This window comes from Cetorhinus maximus, chromosome 1 (genome assembly GCF_964194155.1).
Source record: "Cetorhinus maximus chromosome 1, sCetMax3.hap1.1, whole genome shotgun sequence".
Taxonomy (NCBI): domain Eukaryota; kingdom Metazoa; phylum Chordata; class Chondrichthyes; order Lamniformes; family Cetorhinidae; genus Cetorhinus; species Cetorhinus maximus.
Genome location: NC_135879.1, coordinates 245,205,940 through 245,232,896, shown reverse-complemented (window position 1 = coordinate 245,232,896; position 26,957 = coordinate 245,205,940). Strand labels below are relative to the sequence as shown.

At 49.3% G+C, this 26,957-nt stretch overlaps 1 protein-coding gene across 1 annotated transcript in view; it reads right to left on the bottom strand.

Moving 5' to 3' along the window:
- LOC144679910 (serine protease HTRA2, mitochondrial-like) overlaps positions 1-21,449 on the bottom strand; it is a 24,061-nt gene extending 2,612 nt beyond the window's left edge. Inside the window, exons 1-7 of the mRNA XM_078540911.1 lie at positions 21,043-21,449; positions 18,116-18,320; positions 17,171-17,365; positions 12,312-12,344; positions 7,936-8,044; positions 271-337; positions 4-91 (exon numbers count right to left, since the gene is read on the bottom strand). Coding sequence (XP_078397037.1) covers positions 4-91; positions 271-337; positions 7,936-8,044; positions 12,312-12,344; positions 17,171-17,365; positions 18,116-18,320; positions 21,043-21,449 — 1,104 coding nt within the window. The remainder of the gene's footprint in view (positions 1-3; positions 92-270; positions 338-7,935; positions 8,045-12,311; positions 12,345-17,170; positions 17,366-18,115; positions 18,321-21,042) is intronic.
- Positions 21,450-26,957: the final 5,508 nt, after the last annotated feature.

Genomic DNA, 26,957 nt, shown 5'->3' with positions numbered 1-26,957 from the left:
GGCTGGTGATCCAGTGATCACTTTGTGGATCAAAACTCCGTAGGAAACATTTGGGAATCTGGGATCTCGCACTTTCAGCTCACTCAGGATCCTGAAACATCGGAAAGATCAGTCTGCACAGTGTCAGCTCCCCAAACACAAAACCCCTCCCAGGACCCCCCCCTCACCCCAAATCCCACCAGCCCCAGAAATGCCCCCTCACCCAAAACACACCCATCGGGGCGGGGGTCCATCTGAACCCGGGGAAGGGGGGTTTGATGAGGGACTTACTGAGGAGTGAGGGTCAGCATCAAGACTCCAATATAACGGTGTTTTGTTTCAGTTCCAAACCAGGATTCTGTAAAATAAAGAAAACGATGTTTAAAGCAGAGACGAGTGCAGCATTGTGGCCAGTGAGACCGGCGGACCAAATATAGACCATCACTCAATCACCTGAAGCGATCGACTGAACCCTCTGAAACCCCCTCACACGATCCTTCTCACCTCCATTCTCGTCAATGTTCCTGATATAAACCCCATACACCGATCCTACCCTTCATCACTCAGTGTTAAAGACAGTAGCCACATTACAGGCTTGGGGGAGTCAGGAGGAGAGTTACTCACAGCGGGATTCCCAGCCTGTGATCTGCTGTTGTATCCACAATCCCCAGGATGTAGGTCGTGGGGGAGCCTTTTTAAAAAATTTTTAATTCATCCATGGGATGTGGGCTTCGCTGGCTAAGCCAGCATTTATTGCGCATCCCTAATTGCCCTTGAGAGGGTGGTGGTGAACTTGAACTTTCTTGAACCGCTGCAGCGGTTCAGTGATGGTAATACCATTGAACATCAATGACCCAGGGACACAGGGTCACACGCTGTCCTTTCACACTCTGGGATAGTGGGTCACACACTGTCCTTTCACACACTGGGACAGTGGGTCACACACTGTCCTTTCACACACTGGGTCAGTGGGTCACACACTGGCCTTTCACACTCTGGGACAGTGGGTCACATGCTGTCCTTTCACACTCTGGGACAGTGGGTCACATGCTGTCCTTTCACACTCTGGGTCAGTGGGTCACACACTGTCCTTTCACACTCTGGGACAGTGGGTCACACACTGTCCTTTCACACTCTGGGACAGTGGGTCACACACTGTCCTTTCACACTCTGGGACAGTGGGTCACACACTGTCCTTTCACACTCTGGGACAGTGGGTCACACGCTGTCCTTTCACACTCTGGGACAGTGGGTCACACGCTGTCCTTTCACACACTGGGACAGTGGGTCACACGCTGTCCTTTCACACACTGGGACAGTGGGTCACACGCTGTCCTTTCACACTCTGGGACATTGGGCCACACACTGTCCATTCACACTCTGGGACAGTGGGTCACACACTGTCCATTCACACTCTGGGACAGTGGGTCACACACTGTCCTTTCACACACTGGGACAGTGGGTCACACGCTGGCCTTTCACACTCTGGAACAGTGGGTCACACGCTGTCCTTTCACACTCTGGGACAGTGGGTCACACACTGTCCTTTCACACTCTGGGACAGTGGATCACACACTGTCCTTTCACACACTGGGACAGTGGGTCACACGCTGTCCTTTCACACTCTGGGACAGTGGGGCACACGCTGCCCGTTCACATTCTGGGACAGTGGGGCACACGCTGCCCGTTCACACTCTGGGACAGTGGGTCACACGCTGTCCTTTCACACTCTGGGACAGTGGGTCACACACTGTCCTTTCACACTCTGGGACAGTGGGTCACACACTGTCCTTTCACACTCTGGGACAGTGGGTCACACACTGTCCTTCCACACTCTGGGACAGTGGGTCACACACACTGTCCTTTCACACTCTGCGACAGTGGGTCACACACACTGTCCTTTCACACTCTGGGACAGTGGGTCACACACTGTCCTTTCACACTCTGGGACAGTGGGTCACACACTGTCCTTTCACACTCTGGGACAGTGGGTCACACACTGTCCTTTCACACTCTGGGACAGTGGGTCACACGCTGTTCTTTCACACTCTGGGACAGTGGGTCACACACTGTCCTTTCACACTCTGGGACAGTGGGTCACACACTGTCCTTTCACACTCTGGGACAGTGGGTCACACACTGTCCTTTCACACTCTGGGACAGTGGGTCACACACTGTCCTTTCACACTCTGGGACAGTGGGTCACACACTGTCCTTTCATACTCTGGTACAGTGGGTCACACACTGTCCTTTCACACTCTGGGACAGTGGGTCACACACTGTCCTTTCACACACTGGGTCAGTGGGTCAATGTCTCTAACACTGAGCTGACTGATCTCAATGTCTCTCTAATACTGAGCTGACTGATCTCAATGTCTCTAATACTGAGCTGACTGATCTCAATGTCTCTATAATACTGAGCTGACTGATCTCAATGTCTCTCTAATACTGAGCTGACTGATCTCAATGTCTCTAATACTGAGCTGACTGATCTCAATGTCTCTATAATACTGAGCTGACTGATCTCAATGTCTATAATACTGAGCTGACTGATCTCAATGTCTCTAATACTGAGCTGACTGATCTCAATGTCTCTAATACTGAGCTGATTGATCTCAATGTCTCTAATACTGAGCTGACTGATCTCAATGTCTCTAATACTGAGCTGATTGATCTCAATGTCTCTAATACTGAGCTGACTGATCTCAATGTCTCTAATACTGAGCTGACTGATCTCAATGTCTCTATAATACTGAGCTGACTGATCTCAATGTCTATAATACTGAGCTGACTGATCTCAATGTCTCTAATACTGAGCTGATTGATCTCAATGTCTCTATAATACTGAGCTGACTGATCTCAATGTCTCTAATACTGAGCTGACTGATCTCAATGTCCCTAATACTGAGCTGACTGATCTCAATGTCTCTAATACTGAGCTGACTGATCTCAATGTCTCTAATACTGAGCTGACTGATCTCAATGTCTCTATAATACTGAGCTGACTGATCTCAATGTCTCTATAATACTGAGCTGACTGATCTCAATGTCTCTCTAATACTGAGCTGACTGATCTCAATGTCTCTCTAATACTGAGCTGACTGATCTCAATGTCTCTATAATACTGAGCTGACTGATCTCAATGTCTCTAATACTGAGCTGACTGATCTCAATGTCTCTCTAATACTGAGCTGACTGATCTCAATGTCTCTAATACTGAGCTGACTGATCTCAATGTCTCTATAATACTGAGCTGACTGATCTCAATGTCTCTAATACTGAGCTGACTGATCTCAATGTCTCTCTAATACTGAGCTGACTGATCTCAATGTCTCTAATACTGAGCTGACTGATCTCAATGTCTCTATAATACTGAGCTGACTGATCTCAATGTCTATAATACTGAGCTGACTGATCTCAATGTCTCTAATACTGAGCTGACTGATCTCAATGTCTCTATAATACTGAGCTGACTGATCTCAATGTCTCTATAATACTGAGCTGACTGATCTCAATGTCTCTTATACTGAGCTGACTGATCTCAATGTCTCTCTAATACTGAGCTGACTGATCTCAATGTCTCTCTAATACTGAGCTGACTGATCTCAATGTCTCTAATACTGAGCTGACTGATCTCAGTGTCTATAATACTGAGCTGATTGATCTCAATGTCTCTATAATACTGAGCTGACTGATCTCAATGTCTCTCTAATACTGAGCTGACTGATCTCAATGTCTCTATAATACTGAGCTGACTGATCTCAATGTCTCTATAACACTGAGCTGATTGATCTCAATGTCTCTATAATACTGAGCTGACTGATCTCAATGTCTCTCTAATACTGAGCTGACTGATCTCAATGTCTCTAATACTGAGCTGATTGATCTCAATGTCTCTATAATACTGAGCTGACTGATCTCAATGTCTCTAATACTGAGCTGATTGATCTCAATGTCTCTAATACTGAGCTGATTGATCTCAATGTCTCTAATACTGAGCTGATTGATCTCAATGTCTCTATAATACTGAGCTGACTGATCTCAATGTCTCTATAATACTGAGCTGACTGATCTCAATGTCTCTATAATACTGAGCTGACTGATCTCAATGTCTCTATAATACTGAGCTGACTGATCTCAATGTCTCTATAATACTGAGCTGACTGATCTCAATGTCTCTATAATACTGAGCTGACTGATCTCAATGTCTCTCTAATACTGAGCTGACTGATCTCAATGTCTCTATAATACTGAGCTGACTGATCTCAATGTCTCTAATACTGAGCTGACTGATCTCAATGTCTCTAATACTGAGCTGACTGATCTCAATGTCTCTAATACTGAGCTGACTGATCTCAATGTCTCTAATACTGAGCTGACTGATCTCAATGTCTCTAATACTGAGCTGACTGATCTCAATGTCTCTAATACTGAGCTGACTGATCTCAATGTCTCTATAATACTGAGCTGACTGATCTCAATGTCTCTAATACTGAGCTGACTGATCTCAATGTCTCTAATACTGAGCTGACTGATCTCAATGTCTCTATAATACTGAGCTGACTGATCTCAATGTCTATAATACTGAGCTGACTGATCTCAATGTCTCTATAATACTGAGCTGACTGATCTCAATGTCTATAATACTGAGCTGATTGATCTCAATGTCTCTAATACTGAGCTGACTGATCTCAATGTCTCTATAATACTGAGCTGATTGATCTCAATGTCCCTAATACTGAGCTGACTGATCTCAATGTCTCTAATACTGAGCTGACTGATCTCAATGTCCCTAATACTGAGCTGACTGATCTCAATGTCTCTAATACTGAGCTGACTGATCTCAATGTCTCTAATACTGAGCTGACTGATCTCAATGTCTCTCTAATACTGAGCTGACTGATCTCAATGTCTCTAATACTGAGCTGACTGATCTCAATGTCTCTATAATACTGAGCTGACTGATCTCAATGTCTCTAATACTGAGCTGACTGATCTCAATGTCTCTATAATACTGAGCTGACTGATCTCAATGTCTCTAATACTGAGCTGACTGATCTCAATGTCTCTAATACTGAGCTGACTGATCTCAATGTCCCTAATACTGAGCTGACTGATCTCAATGTCTCTATAATACTGAGCTGACTGATCTCAATGTCTCTAATACTGAGCTGACTGATCTCAATGTCTCTCTAATACTGAGCTGACTGATCTCAATGTCTCTAATACTGAGCTGACTGATCTCAATGTCTCTATAACACTGAGCTGACTGATCTCAATGTCTCTAATACTGAGCTGACTGATCTCAATGTCTCTATAATACTGAGCTGACTGATCTCAATGTCTATAATACTGAGCTGATTGATCTCAATGTCTCTAATACTGAGCTGACTGATCTCAATGTCTCTAATACTGAGCTGACTGATCTCAATGTCTCTATAATACTGAGCTGACTGATCTCAATGTCTCTATAATACTGAGCTGACTGATCTCAATGTCTCTATAATACTGAGCTGACTGATCTCAATGTCTCTAATACTGAGCTGACTGATCTCAATGTCTCTAATACTGAGCTGACTGATCTCAATGTCTCTAATACTGAGCTGATTGATCTCAATGTCTCTAATACTGAGCTGACTGATCTCAATGTCTCTAATACTGAGCTGACTGATCTCAATGTCTCTTATACTGAGCTGACTGATCTCAATGTCTCTATAATACTGAGCTGACTGATCTCAATGTGTCTAATACTGAGCTGACTGATCTCAATGTCTCTATAATACTGAGCTGACTGATCTCAATGTCTCTATAATACTGAGCTGACTGATCTCAATGTCTCTATAATACTGAGCTGACTGATCTCAATGTCTCTAATACTGAGCTGACTGATCTCAATGTCTCTATAATACTGAGCTGACTGATCTCAATGTGTCTAATACTGAGCTGACTGATCTCAATGTCCCTAATACTGAGCTGACTGATCTCAATGTCTCTAATACTGAGCTGACTGATCTCAATGTCTCTATAATACTGAGCTGACTGATCTCAATGTCTCTAATACTGAGCTGACTGATCTCAATGTCCCTAATACTGAGCTGACTGATCTCAATGTCTCTAATACTGAGCTGACTGATCTCAATGTCTCTAATACTGAGCTGACTGATCTCAATGTCCCTAATACTGAGCTGACTGATCTCAATGTCTCTAATACTGAGCTGACTGATCTCAATGTCTCTAATACTGAGCTGACTGATCTCAATGTCTCTAATACTGAGCTGACTGATCTCAATGTCTCTATAATACTGAGCTGACTGATCTCAATGTCTCTAATACTGAGCTGACTGATCTCAATGTCTCTAATACTGAGCTGACTGATCTCAATGTCTATAATACTGAGCTGACTGATCTCAATGTCTCTATAATACTGAGCTGACTGATCTCAATGTCTCTAATACTGAGCTGACTGATCTCAATGTCTATAATACTGAGCTGACTGATCTCAATGTCTCTAATACTGAGCTGATTGATCTCAATGTCTCTAATACTGAGCTGACTGATCTCAATGTCTCTATAATACTGAGCTGACTGATCTCAATGTCTCTATAACACTGAGCTGACTGATCTCAATGTCTCTATAATACTGAGCTGACTGATCTCAATGTGTCTAATACTGAGCTGACTGATCTCAATGTCTCTAATACTGAGCTGACTGATCTCAATGTCCCTAATACTGAGCTGACTGATCTCAATGTCTCTATAACACTGAGCTGACTGATCTCAATGTCTCTATAATACTGAGCTGACTGATCTCAATGTCTCTAATACTGAGCTGACTGATCTCAATGTCTCTAATACTGAGCTGACTGATCTCAATGTCTCTAATACTGAGCTGACTGATCTCAATGTCTCTAATACTGAGCTGACTGATCTCAATGTCTCTAATACTGAGCTGACTGATCTCAATGTCTCTATAATACTGAGCTGACTGATCTCAATGTCTCTATAATACTGAGCTGACTGATCTCAATGTCTCTATAATACTGAGCTGACTGATCTCAATGTCTCTATAATACTGAGCTGACTGATCTCAATGTCTCTAATACTGAGCTGACTGATCTCAATGTCTCTAATACTGAGCTGTCTGATCTCAATGTCTATAATACTGAGCTGACTGATCTCAATGTCTCTAATACTGAGCTGACTGATCTCAATGTCTCTAATACTGAGCTGACTGATCTCAATGTCTCTATAATACTGAGCTGACTGATCTCAATGTCTCTAATACTGAGCTGACTGATCTCAATGTCCCTAATACTGAGCTGACTGATCTCAATGTCTCTAATACTGAGCTGACTGATCTCAATGTCTCTAATACTGAGCTGACTGATCTCAATGTCTCTAATACTGAGCTGACTGATCTCAATGTCTCTATAATACTGAGCTGACTGATCTCAATGTCTCTAATACTGAGCTGACTGATCTCAATGTCCCTAATACTGAGCTGACTGATCTCAATGTCTCTAATACTGAGCTGACTGATCTCAATGTCTCTTATACTGAGCTGACTGATCTCAATGTCCCTAATACTGAGCTGACTGATCTCAATGTCTCTATAATACTGAGCTGACTGATCTCAATGTCTCTATAATACTGAGCTGACTGATCTCAATGTCTCTAATACTGAGCTGACTGATCTCAATGTCTCTAATACTGAGCTGACTGATCTCAATGTCTCTATAATACTGAGCTGACTGATCTCAATGTCTCTAATACTGAGCTGACTGATCTCAATGTCTCTAATACTGAGCTGACTGATCTCAATGTCTCTATAATACTGAGCTGACTGATCTCAATGTCTCTATAATACTGAGCTGACTGAAGTCCATGTCTCGCTATTACTCTAAGTTGACTGAAGTCCATGTCTCTCTAATACTCTGAGCTGACATGAGAACTCACTTTTACTCTGCTCAGCTTGTACGAGGAACTGTCGCAACCGGTCGGACGGAATAGCGAATGAGATTCCTGATGTCACCTTCATGGTGTTAATGCCAATCACCTCACCATCCTAATAACAGAAGAGAAAGATGATTGAAGAGGGACTGAGGTTACAGAATTGCCCCCTTGCTCAAGCACACCCTCACCTGGTCCCTGTTTCCCTCACCCCCCAATCTACCCTGTCCACGCCCGCCCAGCCCTCTCCATTCTTGCCCTGCCCCCACACACTGGACACGCCCAAAACCACCTGCCTTACCCACCCCTACACATTGGCCCCCTGCCTCTCCCCAGTCCCGTAGATGGTTATAGGGGATGGGGTAGGATGTGTTTACAGTTCCATTGATCCCAGTAGATGGTTATAGGGGGTGGGGTAGGATGTGTTTACAGTTCCATTGATTCCAGTAGATGGTTATAGGGGATGGGGTAGGATGTGTTTACATTTCCATTGATTCCAGTAGATGGTTATAGGGGATGGGGTAGGATGTGTTTACAGTTCCATTGATTCCAGTAGATGGTTATAGGGGGTGGGGTAGGATGTGTTTACAGTTCCATTGATTCCAGTAGATGGTTATAGGGGGTGGGGTAGGATGTGTTTACAGTTCTATTGATTCCAGTAGATGGTTATAGGGGATGGGGCAGGATGTGTTTACAGTTCCATTGATTCCAGTAGATGGTTATAGGGGGTGGGGCAGGATTTGTTTACAGTTGCATTGATCCCAGTAGATGGTTATAGGGGATGGGGTAGGATGTGTTTACAGTTCCATTGATTCCAGTAGATGGTTATAGGGGGTGGGGTAGGATGTGTTTACAGTTCCTGATCCCAGTAGATGGTTATAGGGGATGGGGTAGGATGTGTTGACAGTTCCATTGATTCCAGTAGATGGTTATAGGGGGTGGGGCAGGATGTGTTTACAGTTCCATTGATTCCAGTAGATGGTTATAGGGGGTGGGGTAGGATGTGGTTACAGTTCCATTGATTCCAGTAGATGGTTATAGTGGATGGGGTAGGATGTGTTTACAGATCCATTGATCCCAGTAGATGGTTATAGGGGGTGGGGTAGGATGTGTTTACAGTTCCTGATCCCAGTAGATGGTTATAAGGGATGGGGTAGGATGTGTTTACAATTCCATTGATTCCAGTAGATGGTTATAGGGGATGGGGTAGGATGTGTTTACAGTTCCATTGATCCCAGTAGATGGTTATAGGGGATGGGGTAGGATGTCTTTACAGTTCTCTGATCCCAGTAGATGGTTATAGGGGATGGGGTAGGATGTGTTTACAGTTCCATTGATTCCAGTAGATGGTTATAGAGGGTGGGGTAGGATGTGTTTACAGTTCCATTGATTCCAGTAGATGGTTATAGGGGGTGGGGTAGGATGTGTTTACAGTTCTATTGATTCCAGTAGATGGTTATAGGGGATGGGGCAGGATGTGTTTACAGTTCCATTGATTCCAGTAGATGGTTATAGGGGGTGGGGCAGGATTTGTTTACAGTTGCATTGATCCCAGTAGATGGTTATAGGGGATGGGGTAGGATGTGTTTACAGTTCCATTGATTCCAGTAGATGGTTATAGGGGGTGGGGTAGGATGTGTTTACAGTTCCTGATCCCAGTAGATGGTTATAGGGGATGGGGTAGGATGTGTTGACAGTTCCATTGATTCCAGTAGATGGTTATAGGGGGTGGGGCAGGATGTGTTTACAGTTCCATTGATTCCAGTAGATGGTTATAGGGGGTGGGGTAGGATGTGGTTACAGTTCCATTGATTCCAGTAGATGGTTATAGTGGATGGGGTAGGATGTGTTTACAGATCCATTGATCCCAGTAGATGGTTATAGGGGGTGGGGTAGGATGTGTTTACAGTTCCTGATCCCAGTAGATGGTTATAAGGGATGGGGTAGGATGTGTTTACAATTCCATTGATTCCAGTAGATGGTTATAGGGGATGGGGTAGGATGTGTTTACAGTTCCATTGATCCCAGTAGATGGTTATAGGGGGTGGGGTAGGATGTGTTTACAGTTCCATTGATTCCAGTAGATGGTTATAGAGGATGGGGTAGGATGTGTTTACAGTTCCATTGATTCCAGTAGATGGTTATAGGGGATGGGGCAGGATGTGTTTACAGTTTCATTGTTTCCAGTAGATGGTTATAGGGGATGGGGCAGGATGTGTTTACAGTTCCATTGATTCCAGTAGATGGTTGTAGGGGATGGGGCAGGATGTGTTTACAGTTCCATTGATTCCAGTAGATGGTTATAGGGGGTGGGGTAGGATGTGTTTACAGTTCCTGATCCCAGTAGATGGTTATAGGGGATGGGGTAGGATGTGTTGACAGTTCCATTGATTCCAGTAGATGGTTATAGGGGGTGGGGCAGGATGTGTTTACAGTTCCATTGATTCCAGTAGATGGTTATAGGGGGTGGGGTAGGATGTGTTTACAGTTTCATTGATTCCAGTAGATGGTTATAGTGGATGGGGTAGGATGTGTTTACAGATCCATTGATCCCAGTAGATGGTTATAGGGGGTGGGGTAGGATGTGTTTACAGTTCCTGATCCCAGTAGATGGTTATAAGGGATGGGGTAGGATGTGTTTACAATTCCATTGATTCCAGTAGATGGTTATAGGGGATGGGGTAGGATGTGTTTACAGTTCCATTGATCCCAGTAGATGGTTATAGGGGATGGGGTAGGATGTCTTTACAGTTCTCTGATCCCAGTAGATGGTTATAGGGGATGGGGTAGGATGTGTTTACAGTTCCATTGATTCCAGTAGATGGTTATAGGGGGTGGGGTAGGATGTGTTTACAGTTCCATTGATTCCAGTAGATGGTTATAGGGGGTGGGGTAGGATGTGTTTACAGTTCTATTGATTCCAGTAGATGGTTATATGGGATGGGGCAGGATGTGTTTACAGTTCCATTGATTCCAGTAGATGGTTATAGGGGGTGGGGCAGGATTTGTTTACAGTTGCATTGATCCCAGTAGATGGTTATAGGGGATGGGGTAGGATGTGTTTACAGTTCCATTGATTCCAGTAGATGGTTATAGGGGGTGGGGTAGGATGTGTTTACAGTTCCTGATCCCAGTAGATGGTTATAGGGGATGGGGTAGGATGTGTTGACAGTTCCATTGATTCCAGTAGATGGTTATAGGGGGTGGGGCAGGATGTGTTTACAGTTCCATTGATTCCAGTAGATGGTTATAGGGGGTGGGGTAGGATGTGGTTACAGTTCCATTGATTCCAGTAGATGGTTATAGTGGATGGGGTAGGATGTGTTTACAGATCCATTGATCCCAGTAGATGGTTATAGGGGGTGGGGTAGGATGTGTTTACAGTTCCTGATCCCAGTAGATGGTTATAAGGGATGGGGTAGGATGTGTTTACAATTCCATTGATTCCAGTAGATGGTTATAGGGGATGGGGTAGGATGTGTTTACAGTTCCATTGATTCCAGTAGATGGTTATAGGGGGTGGGGTAGGATGTGTTTACAGTTCCATTGATTCCAGTAGATGGTTATAGAGGATGGGGTAGGATGTGTTTACAGTTCCATTGATTCCAGTAGATGGTTATAGGGGATGGGGCAGGATGTGTTTACAGTTTCATTGTTTCCAGTAGATGGTTATAGGGGATGGGGCAGGATGTGTTTACAGTTCCATTGATTCCAGTAGATGGTTGTAGGGGATGGGGCAGGATGTGTTTACAGTTCCATTGATTCCAGTAGATGGTTATAGGGGGTGGGGTAGGATGTGTTTACAGTTCCTGATCCCAGTAGATGGTTATAGGGGATGGGGTAGGATGTGTTGACAGTTCCATTGATTCCAGTAGATGGTTATAGGGGGTGGGGCAGGATGTGTTTACAGTTCCATTGATTCCAGTAGACGGTTATAGGGGGTGGGGTAGGATGTGTTTACAGTTCCATTGATTCCAGTAGATGGTTATAGTGGATGGGGTAGGATGTGTTTACAGATCCATTGATCCCAGTAGATGGTTATAGGGGGTGGGGTAGGATGTGTTTACAGTTCCTGATCCCAGTAGATGGTTATAGGGGATGGGGTAGGATGTGTTTACAGTTCCATTGATTCCAGTAGATGGTTATAGGGGGTGGGGTAGGATGTGTTTACAGTTCCATTGATTCCAGTAGATGGTTATAGGGGGTGGGGTAGGATGTGTTTACAGTTCCATTGATCCCAGTAGATGGTTATAGCCCAGCGATTGTGAGAGCTGAGAGTTGGGGGAATAGTGACACTCTTGGCGCTGCATTTTCACAGTCAATCAGTCTGTGGGTGAGAGGGGAACAAAAAAATGACAAAGGCTAAAATATAGACAACTTACCAAGTTGACAAGGGGACCCCCAGAGTTTCCAAACTAGAAGACAAAGAGAAAGAGAATGAGCTATCAGGTTACAGTCAAATCTTCAAACAAACTGCCCTATTGTAAACTGATTGACTCCCCCGTTCAGGGCCAATAGTCTTTTCCTATTCACGCAATCAGAACTCTTTGTCATTTTGAAAGCCTTTATTATTCGTTCTCCTCCTAATCTCCCTTAACCCAGCGCCAACAGTCCCTATATCGAGCCTTTCCACAAAACTGTGGGTTTCTCACCCCCGACCTCTTCCTGGTGAATGTGCACCATCCACTGTTATGTCCTGTCTGTCTGGGTGAAACTGGGGCAAGTCGATGCGGGAGGAGGGAAGAGAAGGATCTGTGGCTGGGCTGAGCTGGAGGGCAGCGGGACCAGGCTTAACTGCAGAGTGAACCCGCTGGCTCCAGGTTACACCAGACGTCTGGATCAGACACTCCCAAACGAAAGCAAAATACTGTAGGTGCTAGAAACCGGAAATAAAAACAAAATGCTGGAAAAACTCAGCAGGTCTGGCAGCATCTACGGAGAGAGAAACAAGAGTTAACGTCTTAAGTCTAATATGACTTCTTCAGAACTGAAGAGCAGTGGAGATGTGATGGGTTTTACGCTGCTCAAAAAGTGGGAAGGGGCAGGCGGGACAAAAGGGAAGGTCAGGGATGGGTTAGAGGGTCGGGGAGATTAAATACCAAAGATATCATTAAAAAAGGGCAAAGGGAGCGGTAATGGAGCAGCAAAGGAACAAAGCATTGGCCCAGAGAAAGTATAAATAGCAGAATAAAGGTCAGTGCTGTCTGAAATCAAAACATGAATGAAGATACAGACTGCCCCTAAGGGGGGAAAGTAATTCAAAATGGACGACAGACTTCATGGTCTGAAGTTGTTGAACTCAATATTCAGTCCGGAAGCTGTAAAGTGCCTAGTCAGAAGATGAGGCGCTGTTCCTCCAGTTTGCGTTGAGCTTCACTGGAACAATGCAGCAGGCCAAGGACGGACATGTGGGCACGAGAGCAGGGTGGAGTGTTAAAATGGCAAGCGACAGGGAGGTCTGGGTCATGCTTGCGGACAGACCGCAGGTGTTCTGCAAAGCGGTCACCCAGTCTGCGTTTGGTCTCTCCAATGTAGAGGAAACCGCATTGGGAGCAGCGAATGCAGTAGACCAAGTTGAAGGAGATGGAAGTGAAATGCTGCTTCACCTGAAAGGAGTGTTTGGGCCCTTGGATGGTGAGGAGGGAGGAGGTAAAGGGTCAGTTTTTACACCTTCTGCGACTGCATGGGAAGGTAATGATGTGTTGGAGGTGATAGAGAGGAGCAGGGTGTCACGGAGAGAATGGTCCCTGTAGAATGCCAACAGGGGGAGGGAGGGGGTGAAGGGAGGATATGTTTGGTGGTGGCAACATGCTGGAGTTGGTGGAGGTCCATCCTTTGAATGCGGAGGCTGGTGGGGTGGAAAGTGAGGGTCAACGGAACCTTATCATAGTCTGGGAAGGGTGGGAACGAGTGAGGGTAGATCTGCAGGAAATGGGTTAGACATGGTTGAGGACCCTGTAAAACACAGCTGGCCGGGGTGGTGGGGGGAAGAGGATCCTCGGTTGAAGGAAAAGGAAGACATGTTGATATCTCCATTGCTGAAGGTTGCATCATCAGAAGAGATGTGATAGAGACGGAGAAACTGGAAGAATGGGATGGAGTCCTTACAGGAAGAGGGGGTGTGTGAGGGTGCGAGGCAGCTGTGGGAGTCAGTGGGCTTATAATAAGACATAAGACATAGGAGCAGAAATTAGGCCATTCGGCCCATCGAGTCTGCTCCGCCATTCAATCATGGCTGATAAGTTTCTCAACCCCATTCTCCCACCTTCTCCCCGTAACCTTTGATCCCCTTACCAATCAAGAACCTATCTATCTCGGTCTTAAATACACTCAATGACCTGGCCTCCACAGCCTTCTGTGGCAATGAATTCCATAGATTCATCACTCTCTGGCTAAAGAAGTTTCTCCTCATCTCTGTTCTAAAAGGTCTTCCCTTTACTCTGAGGCTGTGCCCTCGGGTCCTAGTCTCTCCTACTAATGGAAACATCTTCCCCACGTCCACTCTATCCAGGCCTTTCAGTATTCTGTAAGTTTCAATCAGATCCCCCCTCATCCTTCTAAACTCCATCGACTATAGACCCAGAGTCCTCAAACACTCCTCAAATGTTAAGCCTTTCATTCCTGGGATCAATCTCGTGAACCTCCTCTGGACCCTCTCCAGGGCCAGCACACCCTTCCTGAGATACGGTCCCAAAATTGCTCACAATATTCTAACCAGAGCCTTATAAAGCCTCAGCAGCACATCCCTGCTTTTATATTCTAGTGCTCTCGAAATAAATGCCAACATTGCATTTGCCTTCCTAACTACCGACTCAACCTGCAAGTTAACCTTAAGAGAATCCTGGACTAGGACTCCCAAGTCCCTTTGCACTCCAGATTTCTGAATTCTCTCCCCATTTAGAAAATAGTCTATGCCTCTATTCTTCCTACCAAAGTGCACGACCTCACACATCCCCACGTTGTATTCCATCTGCCACTTCTTTGCCCATTCTCCTAACCTGTCCAAATCCTTCTGCAGCCTCCCCGCCTCCTCAATACTACCTGTCCCTCCACCTATCTTTGTATCATCTGAATATTACTGGACAGTCTATCACCAGAAATGGAGAAAAAGAGGTCGATGAATTGAAGGGAAGTGTCGGAGATGGACTCCCAACATGGTCCTACCCTGAAACATAAAGAGAAAATGCTGGAAAATCTCAGCAGGTCTAACAGCATCTGTGGAGAGAGAGAGAGAGAGAAACAGAGATAATGTTTAGAGTCTGTATGACTCTTCTTCAGAGCTCTGAAGAGTCTCACAGACTCGAAACGTTCGCTCTGTCTCTCTCTCCACAGATGCTGTCAGACCTGCTGAGTTTTTCTGTTTTTGTTTCAGATTTCCAGCATCCGCAGTATTTTGCTTTAATCTTATGGTCTCACCCTGTTTGTAAGGTACCCTGTTTGGTAAGTCCCAAGGTTAGAAAAGATATTAAATAATCTTTTGTTGAGCTGCTGTTGGTTTGACATTCTGGAGCAGCAGATAGTCTTCCCCTTCCTCGTTTTATTGTCCGTGACTTGGGGAGACTCAGTGTCTGTCTGCACACAGCAGCAGCAGCACTCTCGGACTCTCACCGTCTCACAACCTGATCACACTGGCAAAAAAGTACACGACCCCCACTTTCCAACACCCAGGAACAGGAGGAGGCCATTCAGCCCCTCCAATCCTGATCCACCATTGGATAGCCACAGATCCTGGTGGATTTATACTTCAAACCTATCTTAAAATGTCCAATTGCCCCCTGATCTCAAAGGGTTTGGGAGGAAGAGGGCTCCAGATTTCTAGCTCTGGACGAAGGAGTGGTTTTGTGGCACAGTGGGTGGTGTCCCTGAGCCAGAAGTTCCGGGTTCGAGTCCCGCCCCAGTACTTGTGGTCAAGGAAGGTGTGTTCACAACATGGTCAAAGCAGGTTTGGAAACCCTTCCAATGCACGCCAATGACAGGCGGTAAGAGTGGGCGAGATTCCTGGCCAAACTGGTGCCTCTACCATCACCCTCCATAGCTCCAGATGACAACATGCATGGAAAGGTGCACACTGTCACAGATTCCGAGCGAACTCTAACACTCCACCACCATAAAACAGTTTCTGGTTTCATTCCCAAATGGTCCAGCTCTCATTCTAAGTTTCCTTCCATTTATTCTGGACTCTCTCCCCACCCCACCCACCCACCCACCACCAGAGGAGACAGCTTCTCCCGATCTACTCTAACCAATCCCTTATCGTTTTAAGCATCTGAACTTAGGGATGCTGATTGAGGGGTGAATGTTGATCAGGACACCGGGGAGAACTCCAGCAGTGGCCATGGGACCTTTTACACTCCCCATAAACTGGCAGACAGAGCCTCAGCTTAACGTCTCATCCTCCCATGGCGCAGCACTCGATCCTTTCTGGCACTGGGAGCAGGAGCCTGGATTATGGGTTCAAATCTCCGGAGTGGGGACTTGAAGCTACAACCTCTCGCTCAGAAGTGAGGGTGTTCCCCACCGGGCCAGGGCTGGTAAGATTCAGCACAGGCTTCCTGTCTGCCTCATTAGCACAAAGAGCTGGGCAAAGAGAATTCAGTGCTCGCGGGTGGGATTCAAGTGCATGATGCACCCCGTGGTCAAATTGCCCACTGTCCCACGTACTTCAGATAGAGAGAAGCAGCTCCCATCACACCAGCATACAGCCCTGAACTCCCAAAGCAAAGCAGTGTCAAGCTGAGCTCAGCTATCTGCTAACCTCCTTCACCAGGCACTCAACTGATGTCTTTGCCTCATGTCAGTGAAGAGTTTCTGGGAAATTTTCCCACAGTGACCGATCAATATAAATCCAACTGCAGCAGATTGATTTGAACAAGAGACCTGGAAGTAAATGCGGGTCTCGGTGGAAGTGACTGAGCCTGTCAGAGTGCCACAAAATACCACATGGCTCAGCAATGTCCTTTGGCGAAAGCAGGCCGGCCATCCTTAGCTACTCTGCTCGAGTGAGTGACCAAAGCCCCACAGCAACACACTGGAGCATCACAGGAAGCGGTCACTCGGTTAGATCAAACAGCACTATGGACGTACCTACACCAGATGGACAACAGCGACTGAAAACCTTCTCAAGAGCAATTCTCGGCTGGGCAACAAACGCTGGTCTTGCCGGCGACACCTAGATCCCATGGAGGAATGATTCTAAAAGCAGCGTGGTCTATGTTTACGATCACACAGCCGACATACTCACATCAATGGAAGCGTCAGTCTGAATATATTCCATATCCGATCGGGCCATCCCAAGCTCCCGGCTCCCTCTCTGCACCGAGCTGACGATCCCAGAGGTGATGGTGTTCTGGAGGGCAAAGGGACTGCCCATGGCAACAACAAACTCCCCATGTCTGATCTCAGAGGATACACCAAGGGGCAGCGTAGGGAGAGGAGCCTGACAGAGTAAAGCACACAGTCACTATCAGCTGGACATCGCAATTGGTATCACCCTGACCCACACTGGATAACACCCCAGTGCCACAGGCAACACCACCCCACTGTCACAGGGAGAGATGCCCCGACCCCTCCCATCTGTCATGGGGAGAATCGACCGCCCAGGCCGTCACGGGGAGAGTCCGCCCCCACCCGGCCGTCACGGGGAGAGTCCGCCCCCCACCCTGGCCGTCACGGGGAGAGTCCGCCCCCACCCCCGGCCGTCACGGGGAGAGTCCGCCCCCACCCGGCCGTCACGGGGAGAGTCCGCCCCCCACCCTGGCCGTCACGGGGAGAGTCCGCCCCCCACCCGGTCGTCGTCACGGGGAGAGTCCGCCCCCACCCCCGGCCGTCACGGGGAGAGTCCGTCCCCTAGGCCGTCACGGGGAGAGTCGCCCCTCCCTCTCCGTCACGGGGAGAGTCCGCCCCCCCAGGCCATCACGGGGAGAGTCCACCCCCCAGGCCATCACGTGGAGTCATGCCCCCCGTCACGGGGAGAGTTGCCCCCACCACCCGTCACGGGGAGAGTCGCTCCCCCCCGTCACGGGGAGAGTCGCTCCCCCCCGTCACGGGGAGAGTCGCTCCCCCCCGTCACGGGGAGAGTCGCTCCCCCCCCCGGTCACGGGGAGAGTTGCCCCGCTGTTAAGGGTGGTGCTGCTCTGCTGCGACGGGGAATATTCCCCCCTCCCCCCACCCCGGTTCAGTTCCTTACCTTGGGGTTGATTTTGATGGTGGCGATATCAGCCACCTGATCAAGAGCTTGAACCGAGGCCTCGTACATCTCCCCATTTGCCAGCTTCACCCGGACCCGCCGCTTGTTGGCCACCACATGGGCGTTGGTGACGATGAGTCCGTCCTGTGTCACCGCGAATCCTGAACCATTGGAAATTGGCATTTCCCGACCACTGAACGGGTGCCTGGGGAGCAGAGACAGGAAGTTACTCACTGCCCATAGTCTCTTACTGCTGACCACTAATCTGCCCGGTAACTCGCTGCAATACCCCCTCCCCTCCCGCTTTCCCCCTCCCTCCTTCTCTCCCCCTCCCCCCTCCCGCTCTCCCCCTCCCCCCTCCCGCTCTCCCCCTCCCGCTCTCCCCCTCCCCCCTCCCGCTCTCCCCCTCCCCCCTCCCGCTCTCCCCCTCCCCCCTCCCGCTCTCCCCCTCCCCTCCCCTCCCGCTCCCCCCCTCCCGCTCTCCCCCTCCCCCCTCCCGCTCTCCCCCTCCCCTCCCCTCCCCTCCCGCTCCCTCCCCTCCCGCTCTCCCCCTCCCCTCCCCCCTCTCCCTCCCCTCCCCCTCTCCCTCCCCTCCCCCTCTCCCCTCCCCCCTCCCCCTCCCCTCCCCCTCCTCCCCTCCCCCTCCCCCTCTCCCCCTCCCCTCCCCCCCCTCCCGCTCTCCCCCTCCCCTCCCCTCCCGCTCTCCCCCTCCCCTCCCCTCCCGCTCTCCCCCCTCCCCTCCCGCTCTCCCCCCTCCCCTCCCCTCCCGCTCCCTCCTCTCCCCCTCCCCCCTTCCCTCCCCTCCCGCTCTCCCCCCTCCCCTCCCCTCCCGCTCTCCCCCTCTCCCTCCTCTCCCCCTCCTCTCCCCCCTTCCCCCTCCCCCCGCTCTCCCCCTCCCCTCCACCTTTCTGCACCCTCTACTCTCTCCCCCCACGTTGCCCTCCCCTTCTCTCTCTCCCCCCTTTCTCTCTTCCCCTCCCTCTTTCTCACCTCCGCCCCCTCTACATCATTCTTTTGCTCCCCCTCCATCTCACCCACCTTGTGCCCTCTCCTCCCCACCCCCTTGCTCTCCCCCTCACCCACCTCCCTCGACCCTCTTCCCCTCAACCTTCCCTCTCTCACCCCTGCCTCGACCCTCTCTCCTCCCTCGACCCCCACTCTCTCCTCCCTCGATCCTCCTCTCTCTCCTCCCTCGACCTCCCCCTCTCTCCTCCCTCGACCCCCCCTCTCTCTCCTCCCTCGACCCCCCCTCTCTCTCCTCCCTCGACCCCCTCTCTCTCCTCCCTCGACCCCCTCTCTCTCCTCCCTCGACCCCCTCTCTCTCCTCCCTCGACCCCCTCTCTCTCCTCCCTCGACCCCCTCTCTCTCCTCCCTCGACCCCCTCTCTCTCTCCTCCCTCGACCCCCCCCCTCTCCTCCCTCGACCCCCTCTCTCTCCTCCCTCGACCCCCACTCTCTCCTCCCTCGATCCTCCTCTCTCTCCTCCCTCGACCCCCCCCTCTCCTCCCTCGACCCCCTCTCTCTCCTCCCTCGACCCCCTCTCTCTCTCCTCCCTCGACCTGCACACTCTCTCTTCCCTCGACCCGCACACTCTCTCCTCCCTCGACCCGCACACTCTGCTCCCTCAACCCCCTCTCTCTCTCTCCTCCCTCGACCCTCTCTCCAACCCCCTACCCCCTCTCTAAACCCCTGCCCCCTCTCTCTCTCCTCCCTCAACCCTCACACTCTCTCCTCCCTCGACCCCCTCTCTCTCCTCCCTCAACCCCCTCTCTCTCTCCTCCTTCGACCCTCTCTCCAAACCCCTGCCCCCTCTCTCTGTTCCCCCTGCCCCTTCCCTCTCCCACCTCTCTCTCCCCCTCTTCCCTCATCCACGCTCTCTCTATCCCCCTTTCCCCCACTTCACTCCCCTCCCTCTCCACCCCCTTTCACCTCTCCTCCCTTTTACTGTCCTCTCTCCCCCCTCCTTCCTCAGTCCCTCTCCATAAGATGGAGGAGCAGAAGTAGGCCATTCGGCCCATCGAGTCTGCTCCGCCATTCAATGAGACATGGCTAATCTGATAATCCTTAACTCCACTTTCCTGCCTTTTCCCCAGAACCCTTGATTCCCACACTGATTAAAAATCTGTCTATCTCAGCCTTGAATATACTTAATGACCCAGCCTCTACAGCCCTCTGCGGTCAAGAATTCCATAGGTTCACCACCCTCTGAGAGAAGAAATTCCTCCTAATCTCTGTCTTAAATGGGCAACCCCTTACTCTGAGATTATGCCCTCTGGTCCCAGACTCTCCCACAAGGGGAAATAACCTCTCAGCATCTACCCTGTCAAGCCCCATAAGAATCTCATATGTTTCAATAAGGTCGCCTCTCATTCTTCTAAACTCCAATGAGTACAGACCCAACCTACTCAGCCTCTCCTCATAAGGAAATCCCTCCATACCTGGGATCAACCTAGTGAACCTTCTCTGGACTGCCTCCAATGCCAGTATAACTTTCCTTAGGTAAGGGACCAAAACTGTTCACAGCATTCCAGGTGTAGTCTAACTAGTGCCTTGTAGAGTTTTAGCAAGACTTCTTTCACCCACTTTACCCCCACCTCTCTCCTCCCACTGTTCTCAGCCCCCTCCTCCCTCGCTCTCGGCGCCCCCCCCTCCCCCCCTCCCACTCCCCTCCTCCCCCGTTCTCTCTCTCTCTCCCCCCCACCCTGCCGCGTACTCTCTCTCTCCCCCCCACGTTCTCTCTCTCTCCCCCCACCCCCCCGTCCTTTCTCTCTACCCCCCCCACCACCCCCCCGTCCTTTCTCTCTACACCCCCCACCCCCCCCGTCCTTTCTCTCTACCCCCCCCACCCCCCACCCCGTCCTTTCTCTCTACCCCCCCCACCCCCCACCCCGTCCTTTCTCTCTACCCCCCCCCCCCCCCCCCATTTACCTCCCCAGGATTTCTATGTAAACCACCGCCGGTCCTGTTTTCTCCACCACATCCGCGATGAAGTTGAACCTGAACCGGGGGCTGTCCGGGGGGACGGGCCGGGCGGCCTGGACCGCGGGGAGGAGCCCGGACAACCCGAGGCCTGAGCCGAGCCTCCGGGTCCCCGGGTCCTCCTCCTCCCGGCGCCGCCGCCACAGCAGCAGCGCCGCAGCCGCCGAGCCCGAGCCCAGGCCCAGGCCCAGCGGCCACCAGGAGCCGGGCCTGGGACCGGGTTCCTCCCCGGCCTGTCCGCCCGAGCCGGAGCCGGAGCCGCTACTCAGGGCCCGGAGCCTGAACCCGGCCCCTGTCCCTGTCCCCGGGACCCGGGCCCGGAGCCGACAAAGAGCGCGGACAATGGGCGCCGCCATCTTGGCAACAAGAAGAAACTTTATCAACATCGCTGAGAGGGACAGGGTCAAGGGTCAGAGGGTCGAGGGGTCAAATAGGGGTGAGGGGGTCAGGGTCAGGCTCAGCCCCTGGTGGGAGTGGTTTATCGGCCCTTGGACAGTAGCTATACTGCAGGAAGGAGCATTAATGAAGAAATAAGAGGGTCCGGCCCCAAACCTGCTGAGAAAAGTGGACCAATCAGCACCCACTTCTCCTGCGGTATAAATTGTTGTTCTCTTTGAAATTTGGCATTAAACAAAGGGGGGTGAAAGGTTTTGGGGGGGTCAGCGGGAATGTGGGGTTTGAGGTTACACAACCAGATCAGCCACGATCGTGTCGAAAGGCGGGAACAGGCTCGAGGGGCCGAGTGGCCCTACTCCTGCTCCTCGCTCGTATGTTCCTACGTTCAGCACACGAATCGGGAGCAGCAGTGGGGGCCACTCGGCCCCTCGAGCCTGCTCCGCCGCTCATTCTCGTATCTGTCCTGATGAGCGCGAGGTGAAAAGTTTCGACAACACGTCTCTCTCTCTTTCCAGCGATATTCGAGTTCTGTACTGCCAGGATTTTATTCTGGGTAGCACAAGTCAAATTGGCAAATGTAGCCTGGGGTGTGGGGGGGGAGTGGGGTGTGTATTTGGGACAGTTTCTTCAAACAATAGACTCTGGAACCAACCAAGGAACACACTACTTTTTAGATACGCCTGCGCACACTCAGAGGCTGAGCTCCAAGTCATGGTCAACACAACCGGAGCGTACAAGAGCATGAGCCTTACACTAAACGTCTGTAAAGCAAAGGTCCTCTACCCACCTGCCCCCTTACACATGGCACTGCCGCCCGGTTATCAAAATCCCCACGACGAGGCCTTGGACAACGTGGGCCACTTTCCAAACCTTGGGAGCTACTGTCAACAAGGGCAGACATCGACGATGAGGTTCAACACCACCTTCAGTGTGTCAGCGCAGCCTTCAGCCACCTGAGGAAGAGAGTGTTTGAAGACCAAGGCCTCAAAACCCGGCACCAAGCTCATGGAAGTATGGAAATCAAGCAGAAGGACTGTGATATAATTAAAGAAATTAGCATAGAAAGGGAGGAGGTTCTAAGTGGTCTGGCAGGCTTAAAAGTAGATAAATCTCCAGGGCCCAGATGAAATGTATCCCAGGCTGTTGAGAGAGGCAAAGGAGGAGATAGCAGGGACACTGGCAATAATTTTCAATACCTCTCTGGCCACAGGAGAGGTGCCAGAGGACTGGAGGACATTATTCATTATTACCGTTATTCAAGAAGGGAGGAAGGGATAAACCAGGGAACTGCAGGCCAGTCAGTCTAACTTCAGTGGTGGGGAAACTATTGGAAGCAATTCTGAGGGACAGGATCAATCTACACTTGGAGAGGCAGAGATTAATCAAGGACAGTCAGCATGGTTTTATTAAGGGGAGGTCATGTCTGACCAATTTTTCAAAGAGGTGACCAGGTGTGTAGATGGAGGGCAATGCATTTGACATAGTCTACTTCAGCAAGGCTTTTGATAAGGTCCCGCATGGGAGACTGACAATGAAGGTAAGAGCCCATGGGGTTCAAGGCAATTTGACAAATTGGATCCAGAATTGGCTGAGTGGCAGGAAGCAGAGGGTGATGGTCGAGGAGTGTTTTTGTAACTGGATGCCTGTGTCCAGTGGGGTTCCACAGGGATCGGTGTTGGGTCCCTTGCTGTTTGTGGTATATATAAACGATTTAGACTTGAATGTAGGAGGATTGATCAGTAAGTTCACAGATGACACGAAAATTGGTGGGGTGGTGAATAGTGAGGAGGATAGCCTTAGATTACAGGAGGATATAGACGGGCTGATCAAATGGGCTGATCAGTGGCAAATGGAATTTAATCTGGATAAGTGTGAGGTGATGCACTTGGGCAGGACAAACAAGGCACAGGAATACACGATGAATGGTAGGACCCTGGGAAGTACCGAGGATCAGAGGGATCTTGGTGTGCATGTCCACCGGTCCCTTAAGGTAGTGGGACAGGTAGATAAGGTGGTTAAGAAGGCATATGGGATACTTGCCTTTATTAGCAGAGGCATAGAATATAAGAGCAGGGAGGTTATGCTGGAACTGTATAAAACGCTGGTTAGGCTACAGCTAGAGTATTGCGTGCAGTTCTGGAATCCGCATTATAGGAAGGATGTGATTGCCCTAGAGAGAGTGCAGAGGAGATTTACCAGGATGTTGCCTGGGCTGGAGAGTTTTAGTTATGAGGAGAGATTGGATAGACTGGGGTTATTTTTCCTGGAGCAGAGGAGATTGAGGGGGGACATGATTGAGGTGTATAAGATTATGAGGGGCATAGATAGGGTAGACAGGAAGGAACTTTTCCCGTTGGTGGAGGGATCAATAACCAGGGGGCATAGATTTAAGGTAAAGGGCAGGAGGTTTAGAGGGGATGTGAGGAAGAATTTTTTCACCCAGAGGATGGTGGGAATCTGGAACTCACTGCCTGAAAGGGTGATAGAGGCAGAAACCCTCATAACATTTAAGAAGTATTTGGATGTGCACTTGCGATGCCATGGCATACAAGGCTATGGGCCTAGTGCTAGAAAATGGGATTAGAATAGTTAGGTACTTGTTTGACTAGCGCAGACTCGAAGGGCTGAAGGGCCTTTTCCTGTGCTGTAGATATCGATGACTCTATAACTCATGGTCTACAGCGCAGTAGTGATACCCTCCTATATGGTTCAGAGATGTGGACTATGTACAGCAGGCACCTCAAAACCCTGGGGAAGTACCACCAGCGCTGCCTCTGCAAGATCCTGCAAATCCACTGGCAGGATAGGTGCAACAGCGTCAGTATTCTCACTCAGGCCAACATCCCCAGCATCGAAGCATTGACCAGACTGAACCAGCTCCGCTGGGTGGACCACATCGTCCACATGCCTGACACGAGACTCCCGAAACAAGTGCTCTTCTCGGAGCATCGACATGGCGAGCGAGCCCCAGAGGGCGATGGAAACGCTTCAAAGATACCCTCGAGGCCTCCTTGAAAAAGTGTAACGTCCCCACCGACACCTGGGAATCCCTGGCCCAAGACCACCCAAAGTGGAGAAAAAGCATCCGGGAAGGAGCTGAACACCTCGAGTCTCATTGCTCAGGGCTGGCTGAAACCAAGTGTCGACAGCGAAAGGAGAGCATGACAGCCTGTGTACTCCACCCGCCCGTTCCCCCTACCACTGTCTGCCCCACCTGTGACAGAGACTGTAGGTCGCGCGTTGGACTCTCCAGTCACCTGAGAACTCATTTTTAGTGTGGAAGCAAGTCACCCTCGACCCCGATGGACTGACTACGAATAATATTTTAGACCTGGTAATGTGGGATGAGGCATGATTAATTGAAGACCCCATAGTAAAGGACCCGCTAGGCTAGAGTGATCATAAATGATAGAATTTCATATTCAGTTTGAGGGTGAGAAATTTCGGTCCAAACCTAGTGTCTTAAACTTAAATAAAGACAATTGCCAGGGAATGAAGAGAATTTATGCCTGATGTGGACTGGGGAAATAGGTTAAAAGATAAGACAGTAGAGAAATACTGGCAGATATTTTTAGGAGATATTTCATAATTCTTAACAAAGATATATTCCACTGAGGAAGAAGGACTTTGAGGAGGATGTACCCCATCTGTGTCTAACTGAGGAAGTTAAGGATGTTATAAAATTGGAAGCAAAGACGTACAATGCTGCTCAGATTAGTGTCAGGACAGAAGATTGGGTAAGCTTTAGAAACTAGAAGAGCCTGACTATCTGTGTTTATATTTCTTGTTAGCTTTCTCTCATAATCTAATTCCTCCCTCTTTATTTTCTAAACACAGGCAGTAAAAGCTTCTACAAGTATAAAAAAAGGAAAAGAGTAACTTAACTGAGCATTGGTCCTCTAGAGGGTGAGACTGTGGAATTAATAATGGGAAACAAGGAAATGGCAGAGACTTTGTAAAAGTATTTTGTATCTGACTTCACGGTAGGAGACACTAAAAAATCCCAAGAAGAGTAGAAAAGCAGGGGGCAAAAGGGAGGGAAGAACTTAAAACAAGGATCGCTAGAGAGAAAGTACCTGGAAAACTAATGGGACTGAAGGCTGACATGTCCCCGCACCCTGCTGGCCCACATCCCAGGGTCCTAAAGGAAATGGCCATAGAGATAGTGAATACATTGGCTGGGATTGTGGTCGTGAGTTTGGAAGGTGCTGCTTAAGGAGCCTTGGTGAATTCCTGCAGCGCATCTTGTAGATGGTACACACTGCTGCTACTGTGCGTCGGTGGTGGAGGGAGTGAATGTTTGTGGATGTGGTGCCAATCAAGTGGGCTGCTTTGTCCTGGATGGTGTCAAGCTTCTTGAGTTTTTTGGGAGCTGCACTCATCCAGGCAAGTGGAGAGTATTCCATCACACTCCTGACTTGTGCCTTGAAGATGGTGGACAGGCTTTGGGGGATCAGGAGATGAGTTACTTGCCACAGGATTCCTAGCCTCTGACCTGCTCTTGTAGCCACAGTATTTATATGGCTAGTCCAGTTCAGTTTCTGGTTAATGGTAACCCCCAGGATGTTGATAGTGGGAGATTCAGTGATGGTAATGTCATTGAATGTCAAAGATTCTGTCTTGTTGGAAATGGTCATTGTCTGGCACTTGTGTGATGCAAATGTTCCTTACCACTTGTCAGCCCAAGCCTGGATTTTGTCCAGGTCTTGCTGCATTTGGACATGGACTGCTTCAGTATCTGAGGAGTCGCAAATGGTGCTGAACATTGTGCAATCATCAGCGAACATCCCCACTTCTGACCTTATGATGGAGGGAAGGTCACTGATAAAGCAGCTGAAGATGGTTGGGCTGAGGACACTATCCTGAGGAACTGCTGCAGTGATGTCCTGGAGCTGAGATGACTGACCTCCAACAACCACAAACATCTTCCTTTGTGCTAGGTATGACTCCAACCAGCGGAGAGTTTCCCCCTTGATTCCCATTGACTCCAGTTTTGTTAGGGCTCCTTGATGCCACACTCGGTCAAATGCTGCCTTGATGTCAAGGGCTGTCATTCTCACCTCACCTCTGGAGTTCAGCTCTTTTGCCCATGTTGGAACCAGGACTGTAATGAGGTGAGAAGCTGAGTAGCCCTGGTAGAACCCAAACTGGGCATTAGTGAGCTGATTATATCTAAGCAAGTTCTACTTGATAGCACAGTTGGTGACATCTTCCATTACTTTACTGATGATCGAGAATAGACTGATGGGGCGGTAATTGGCCGGGTTGGATTTGTCCTGCTTTTTGTATACAGGACATACCTGGGTAATTTTCCACAAAGCCGGGTAGATGCCAGTGTTGTAGCTGTACTGGAACAGCTTGGCTAGGAGCGCGGCAAGTTCTGGAGCACAAGTCTTCAGTACTATAGCTGGAATATTGTCAGTGCCCATAGCCTTTGCAGTATCCGGTGCCTTCAGCCGTTTCTTGAT